Raw genomic sequence first — 7,735 nt, 5'->3', positions numbered from 1 at the left:
CTTCTAAAATAAACTTTATTTATATCGCTGCTTTAAAAATGCATTAACAAGGTGCTTCACAAGGTAAAAAGGAATAATCTGAAGTTTAACAATAACAAACAATGCTTCTTTATATAGGTCTTGTGTATTGTATTGTTTTTATTAGTTTATTTGTTTACAGCTGTTTGAATGTCAGTGTGAATTGTAAATGTGCTGAATCTGCTCATTGTTCCACACGACAGGTGAGACACATGTATCTATGGTTTGGAGTCAATGAGGATTTCCATAAGTTTGCATCGCGTCTCAAGAATAAAACAGTTGTTTCTATATTTACGCAGCTTGGTCCAGGTTATAGCTCTGTTATCACTTTATTCACATACACAATAAAAGTATAAACTAGGATATGCAAAGAACATACACACATTATACGTCAAGAGGGATCACTAAAAGTTTAGTCATCGAAACGTGCACAACTTCACGTTATGGATTAGGATAGGAAACAAAACATTATTGTATGACATTGTATTATATATCACAATCAGGTAAATCACTCTGACAGTTATACACAGAGTCTATTCTAACATATAAACTTTTACCTTTGTATATATTTACACGTAGGGGTTGACACTCACTTTCTACCCGACACTGATAGGTCAGTTTATTCACAATCTGTGATTCAACAAAGAAGAAAGTTGGAGAAAGTCTGCAGAGCCTCCTGTGTGACAGCAGGTGTTGGCCAGTTGGTGCTCCTCACACAGCAGCCGTGTCAGTGCCTGCTCTGCTGATGAAGGCCTTGTGCAGCAGCGACCGGGCCTTGGTCTGCCAACCCGTCCAGTGGAACGTGCTGAGGAAAGCTCCCTTGAACTTGTCCCCTGACAGAGTGTACAGAGCCAGGTTAAAACACGTGTTGAGTCCAGCCAGAGGCCTGGAGATGATGTACGCGGCGTGGATGACCTTCTCATAAATGCACAGTGTCTTATGTTGACTTTCTATTCGCAACACACGCAAGATGTGGTACGGCAGGAAACACACAACGAAAACCACCAGGATCAGCACGGTCACACGTCTCGCTCGCATCCGACTGGAAGTGCTCGCGCCGGGCCCTTCTGCAAGCTTCATCACGATACCGATGTAGCAGATGAACACCACCACTAGGGGGAGTAGAAATCCGAGCGTGGTGAGCAGCCAGCTATACCAGTGCAATTCAGAAGACTTACCTATGGCGCTCGCGAAGTCCATACAGTACGTCTTGTTGTCGAGTTCATCCACCTTTATTATATTCAACATGGGAGCTATCTCAGCGGCGGTGATGATCCAAACAAACGAACATGCAACGATTCCCCAACACGGCTGCTGCACCTGCGCGGCCTTCAAAGGCCTGGTCACCACCACGAAGCGGAAAACTGCGTGACACGTGAGGAAGAGGATGCTGCCGTACAAGTTGAAGTGAAACCCGAAGCGCACAAGGCGGCACATGAATTCGCCGAGCGTCCACGATTCCCAGCTATAGTAGTAGACCAGGAAGGGCATGCTGAGGACGTACAGGAGGTCGGTCAGCGCCAGGTTGACCATGATGATGCTGCTGCTCTTCCAGGGACGCAGCTTTGTCAGGTAGACGCCGATGGAGGTCACGTTTCCCACCAGGCCCACGATGAAGATGAGGGAGTAGGTGACGGGCAGGAAATAACGTTTCAACTGTTTGTCCACAAACGTGCAGTTCTGGTGGTTTCCATTGTCGGTGATGGTCGCCATTCTGGAGCCCTGTTTGAAAAACAATTACACAATCGTTTTTACTAAAACAATTTAACGGATTCATTTGCAAACAGATTATAAACTCAAACACTTTATGACATTTTTTAAATTTACAATAAAATACAGTATGAAGATTAATAGAACAGGAAATTATAGATTCTATTCAATTGCTTAATTGCCTTGAAGTTTAAATCACATTGAATTCTTTATAAAAAATACAAATAGAATACACGTCCTATTGCTGAATGTATGTATTTGTATCTACATTTTTTAAATCTCTACAGAATAACTAAGCTGTTCAGAGCTTTTTCAGCAGAAACCAAATCATTAAACATTAAACACACATTCCAACCTTAGGTTTGTCCCACATGCTGAGTGGAATGACGTTTGCCAGATCTGGGTCATAACTAAACCGCAAGTCAACCAAAGGTTTCAAAGGTTTAAAAAGTGGCCGAGTTAGTTTTGTGCTATTTGGGCCACAAGTGGGAACTTTAGGTTCACACCTGCTGCTGCATCATTGGCTGAAGTGTCAGGGAATATGTTGAGTGTGAAGAAAAGAGGTTCAGGAGACAAACAGAGTCATTTGCATTTTCAAGTATAATGAACAAATTCTGTATTTCTGCTTTTTCATATTGGAAGTTTGCAGTGGGTGAATACATGAGATAACAAGGAGGCTTCAAGCGAGTCCTCCTTCCTTCTCCCCCTCACCTCCCTCATGACTGTCGGAGGTGATTACTGCTGCAGGAAGGAGGAAACAACCCGGAGGCGAGCAGACGAGCAAAGAAGCAAACAATCAAGCAAACTCAGTGGGAAAGAAACAAACAGAATGTGGATATGACAGCACCTCTGTTATCCTCAGCTGTCAGTGCTGCTCTCATTGTGGATGAGAGGAGACATTAACACTCTGTGGGAGCTTGTTCCCCTTTAAACAATTTCACCTGTAAACATAAACAGCATCATAAGATGAGGATAAAGCTAAAAAATAATTTTCTACTCACTGTGAGCGTCAGCGTCTTCAGTCCAAACCTGCTGCGTCCCAGGGTCTCCTGTCCAGATCCTTCCTCCGGTCACTCCTCCTCCCACTCAGCCAGTTTCCACACCCAGGGGGGAACTCCAGCTTATTTCACTTTGAAAGCCCATCGTTGTCTCTCTGCTTAAGCTCCGACTTCCTGGTGCCATGCCTGAGCCAATAAAGTGCAAGGGTCTGTTTTAGAGATTGTGCACAGATCTGGTTTGAGGTGAAGTCCAGTAACAGATTCACCAGGTCATTACCTGAACCTGGCACAGACAGACCCTGGTTTCAGAGTAAACATTCAGTCATCAAGTGTTTTTAACCCTGAACACAGATGCATGTTCTTGAACAAGGAATCCACCTATTTTCATCAAATTCCTGTGCTGTCACTTTGTCCTCAGCCAAGGATCCTACAGGAGAGAAGATATTCTGGGATCCGTCATGTTTCTCATATTTTTCTGGACTTGTTCTTAGTTATGTGAAAGAATTGATCTTATATTAGACACGTATGAAACATAATAATCATTATGAAATCACATCAAACTTTATTTGTGTAGCCGAGACACAGTTTGTCTCATGGGGCTCAACAACAACACATGGAGCTTCTCCATCCTCCTCTTCATCACATGAATGTCTCACAAAATGTGATTCATGGTGCAGATCTAGATTTGCTGCTGCGACCACATCCTGGATCATGATGTTGGATCAGGATCGGGAATCATGCATCAAATAATAAGTTGCTCTTCCTTCTCAACCCTAATTATTCACTTCTAGCACCAATGAAAACACAGTGAAGTTAAAAGTGCAGTGAGTTACCTCACTGGTCTCTCTAGGACCTGCAGAGCTGTGTGACGTGTTTGAATATTATTAACCTGGGTTTAAAACACAGAGTCTAAACCCACTTCCTTGTTTACCTAAAAGGACAAAGAATCTACAAACACAGTGCAGGTGTGTTTTATGTTTTTTATGATTTTTACAGATGAGACGAAATCAAAACAATCAAAGAAGTTTATTTTATAAAAGAAGAGCGAGAAAGGACGTAAACAGAGCTGCGAGGTTTCATCTAAACTGGGGCTTCTCTTCTGTTACTGTGGGGACGGTGCAGAGCCGAGTGTTTACAGTGCAGATAAGAAATGTCTGAGTTCAGTGTCAAAGGTCAACTTCACAGAGAAAAGATGGAGGGAGAGAGAGAGAGAGGAGGAGGAGGAGGTTTCTGGAGCGACTCTGTTTACAGCTTGGCCATCCTGGCAGCGTTGAGGCGCATGGAGGCGCAGGAGGAGCCGGCAGCGTAACGCATCTCCCTCAGCATCCCGCTCCACTCCTTCTTGTCCTCCTCGTACCTGAGGACAGACACATCAGAGTCAGACCCAGCACAACAACACAGAGGGGACATCCGACCCAGAACTCAGACTTACTGCCAGACGTCAGTGACCTCTGTGGGAGCCACCTCCTTGTTCTCCATCTGGATCATGGCAAAGCCGCCCACCGCGAACAGAGCGCCACCGGTGCTCACCAGGTTGACGGAGCTCCGGTCCTGGGGAAACTCTGTGAAGGGCTCCCACCTGAGGAGAGGTGGCATTCAGAGAAGGTCAAGTGGATGATGGAGCCTTCACTGCGTCTTTTGAACTGTGGTGTATTCACTGAGATTCACCCTTTTATATTTAGTGGATGAGACACAAAATACCGAGGCTCAAAGCTTTCATATTCCTCATCATACCAGTTTGCGTCATTAAATACACATTATTTCAGAACTTATTCTTAAAATGTATATTTTTGTTTGTATGTTTTTAACAAAAAGAATATCCTAACCAGACTGAGAAGAGAAAAGAAAGCTGGAGGCAGAATCCTACTTGTTTGTTGTGAAGTCGTAAGCCTCACACGACGCAGTGAGTCCTTCCTCGTTCACCCCCCCGGCCACCACGATCTTGCCGCCATGGACGACGGCTCCGAACATGGCTCTGGGCGTCTTCATGGCCGCCTGCTCCCTCCACTCCGACTGTTTGTGGTTGTACACGAACATCTTATTGAGAGCTTTGCTGAGGAGGAGAAGGGAGGGATGACATGTTGGTTTGGTTCGTGTCCCATTCACTAACACGGAGGAGGCGGGGTCAAAGACCAACACTACAGCCACGTTATGTCCTCCATCTTTAAAAGTCCCTGGTAGTAACATGTCAGATCCTCATGGACGGCAGCAGAGTAATTGTGCAGTGTGGGAGGATGACAGATCACAAACAGCTGCTGCCTACACACACAAACACAGACACACACACAGACACACACACACTCACTTGTCGTCCGTCTTTCCTCCGATGCAGTAGACCAGTCCTCCGTGGGAGAGGACAGCGTGGCCGTGGAGCTTCAGAGGAAGCTTCTTGCTCTCACTCCACTTCATCTTCCTGAAGAAAGGAGGTCACACCATCACTAGAGGCTCTTTAGACTCACAGGGCCACAGTAAGGACATGAGGGCCTGAAGTGTCTGGAACATGCTTCATACATGTGATCATGAGTCAGATCATCGGAATGTGTCGATAATGACTGAACTAACAACCACAGTCGATTATAAAGCTGTGATCACATCATGATTCATTCAACCTGAACAACGCTCTCTTCCTGCAGTTAATTATCTCCTAACTCAGACAGAAAGTGAGAAACAAGGGAGGAGGGAGGAGGGAGCACTGACTCCACATCGTAGCACATCACAGAATCCAGGGACTCGTTGGTCTGCAGGTCTTTCCCGGCGACGGCGAACAGCAGGTTGTCGCTCTCTCCGATGTTGAAGAGGCACCGGGGGGACGGCATGGGCGGCAGAGCGACCCAGTCAGAGGTGAGCGGGTCCAACTGGGAGAGAGAGAGAGAGACCATAATGATAAACACGATGAAACACCCTCTTAGTGTTGAATCTCTGTCCTACATGCCAGCAACATATTGATTAGGTTTTAAAAATACTAAAGAAATATACATTTATTCTCGTAGGAGAATCGTCTGAGTCTCTGATTTATTTGGTTTGAGCTCCGTCTTGAAATAAAAGATTATTCTCACACATCTTTGAGTCAGACCTACTCGTTTAATATTTACTTAGAAGAAGCCTGTTGGAAAAGGTCTTAATATCAGGAAAACTTAGATTCTGTTTTATTGAGAGTTTATTTTCTGTCGCTCTATAAATGTTCTTGAGGCTATTTGGTCAAAACATAAGTTGATGATGACGCCTCAGAACTTTTACTGCACTGGGTTTATATTTAATATAGTTTAAATAACCGCTGTGATTTGTGAGCTGAATAAATAATCACACACACTTTTCATCCTGCTTCTTTTCTTTCCTGTATTATATATTATTCATGTTCCCAATGTTTTAACGGGTCTGTCCAACGACCACAGCTTCGTATCAAAGGTACGTGTGATGGTTAATCTTAATCTGATGATCTCTATCTTCTCATCAAGATTTCCCAAAGTCTTCTTCAGCTTCTTCTCCCGAGTTTGGACGAAGGAGCTGCTCACCAAGTAGAAGTAGCACTGCAGAGGCACGTCCTTGTTCTCCTCGTCTACAAACAGTCCGCCGATGATGTAGAGCTGGTTCCTCTGGGACGCCAGGCTCACGTGGTTACGAGGCACCTGCTCCGACATGGCCGCCAGGAAGCACTCGTTCTCGCTGACGTCGTACGCCACCGCCGCCGTGTCGTTGATCATGACGATGAAGTCACGGGTGAACATGCCGTGTCTGCGGTTGTCATTCAGGAACCCGGGGAACGGGCTGTCCTCCTCCTCACCTGCCTCCTTGTCGGCTCCCTCCTCCCCTTCCTTCTTCAGGGGTTTCTCCGGGAGCTTCCCCTTGAAGGCGTCCCTGACGACCTGGATCGTCTTCTGCAGCTCCGGGTCGGCCTTGATGATGTCATCGGTCTCCACTCGGCCTGTGAAGTACTTCTCCGGGAGCAGACGGAAGCGGATGCAGTTGAAAGCGTCCTTCAGGACACTGAGGCGCTTGTCTTTGTCGTGGCGGACCCAGGCCATGACGGCCTCGAACACCAGCTCCTCCTTCTCCACGTTCAGCGAGTCGCCACCGATGATGGCGAAGAGTTCATGAGGAGCGAGCATGAGGAACTCCTCTTCTTTGTAGAGGGCCTCGAAGCGGTCAGCGATGTAATTGCGTGCGGCCACGGCGAGCCGGGGACAGTTGAGCACCAGGCCCATCCTGAAAATGGCCAAGCAGTTGATCAGGGACATCTTCTTCTGGAGGTAGTTCACGCACACGGTGAACACAGAAGGGATCTGGAACCTGTTGGCCACAGCGATTATATCCTGAACGTTGTCGTCGGTGAGATCGATCTCGGCCGAGTAGAGGTACTGGACGATCATGTCCAGGATGGAGGGGTTGACGTCTTCCAGGACCACCTCCTTGGTGTTCTCCACTTCCTTGCCGTCCTCTGTGAAGAAGATCTCCCTGAAGTAGGGGCTACAGGCGGCCATGATGAGCCGGTGGCAGGGGAAGCTGCGGTCGCCCACCTTCAGGGTGCAGTCCACAAACTTGTTCTCATTCAGCAGCTCCTTCAGCCCGTCCTGGAGCAGCGTGCTCTGAAACAGGCGCAGCTCCTCCTTGATGGCGTTGGGGTCCATGGTGAGTCAGGAGGGCACACGGCAGGCGAACGAGAGGTCTGTGGAGAGAGGAAGGAGGTGACGGCCGCAGGTCCTGCTGGCACTCGGTCCTGGCTGGAAAAGGGAGAGCACAGAAAAGGGTCCCGGTGTGAAGACCCTGACATTTAATCCTGTCCCGCTCTAAATATAGCCCCCTGCCCGCTGCAGACCGGAGGAATCCGACTGGGCCGAATCACAGAGCAGGCCTCGACTGGAGCAGCTGCTGCCACAGACTGAAGGAAGCAACTGGCTGCCCGGCCTGGAGAGGAGCCACCATGATTCAGCTCACACAGTGTCGTGTGGCAGGAGGGGGACGGAGACAATGCTGTCAAAGTCCTCAAATAGCTTCTGAACCAGTGATGGTGT

General features: G+C 47.3%; 2 protein-coding genes across 2 annotated transcripts; both read right to left on the bottom strand.

The window, feature by feature from the left end:
• Positions 1 to 120: 120 nt before the first annotated feature.
• On the bottom strand, positions 121 to 2,896 carry LOC133933339 (2-oxoglutarate receptor 1-like). The gene is made up of 2 exons (XM_062380359.1): positions 2,730 to 2,896; positions 121 to 1,740 (listed from the first exon to the last, which is right to left on the bottom strand). Exon 2 carries the CDS (start codon positions 1,729 to 1,731, stop codon positions 730 to 732), a length of 1,002 nt encoding a protein of 333 aa, XP_062236343.1. The 5' UTR covers positions 1,732 to 1,740; positions 2,730 to 2,896; the 3' UTR covers positions 121 to 729.
• Positions 2,897 to 3,733: 837 nt separating this feature from the next.
• On the bottom strand, positions 3,734 to 7,466 carry LOC133933860 (kelch-like protein 41b). Its single transcript, XM_062381102.1, has 6 exons — positions 6,239 to 7,466; positions 5,424 to 5,581; positions 5,032 to 5,139; positions 4,594 to 4,779; positions 4,159 to 4,305; positions 3,734 to 4,083 (listed from the first exon to the last, which is right to left on the bottom strand). The coding sequence occupies exons 1-6, from the start codon at positions 7,349 to 7,351 to the stop codon at positions 3,972 to 3,974; spliced, it is 1,824 nt and encodes a 607-aa protein (XP_062237086.1). The 5' UTR covers positions 7,352 to 7,466; the 3' UTR covers positions 3,734 to 3,971.
• Positions 7,467 to 7,735: the final 269 nt, after the last annotated feature.

Source organism: Platichthys flesus, chromosome 22 (genome assembly GCF_949316205.1).
Source record: "Platichthys flesus chromosome 22, fPlaFle2.1, whole genome shotgun sequence".
Lineage (NCBI taxonomy): Eukaryota > Metazoa > Chordata > Actinopteri > Pleuronectiformes > Pleuronectidae > Platichthys > Platichthys flesus.
The sequence above is the reverse complement of the archived record's forward strand: the minus strand, read 5'-3'. Positions and strand labels throughout refer to the sequence as shown.

What these genes read in the sequence shown, in the direction of transcription:
- LOC133933339 (XM_062380359.1), bottom strand. Translation starts at nt 1,731, where the DNA reads ATGGCGACCATCACCGACAATGGAAACCACCAGAACTGCACGTTTGTG.
- LOC133933860 (XM_062381102.1), bottom strand. Translation starts at nt 7,351, where the DNA reads ATGGACCCCAACGCCATCAAGGAGGAGCTGCGCCTGTTTCAGAGCACG. An exon ending in TGCAGTGCTACTTCTACTTG is followed by an intron (nt 5,582 to 6,238) that starts GTGAGCAGCTCC and finishes TCTCTCTCCCAG; the next exon opens with TTGGACCCGCTCACCTCTGA. An exon ending in GTGATGTGCTACGATGTGGA is followed by an intron (nt 5,140 to 5,423) that starts GTCAGTGCTCCC and finishes TCCTTTCTTCAG; the next exon opens with GAAGATGAAGTGGAGTGAGA.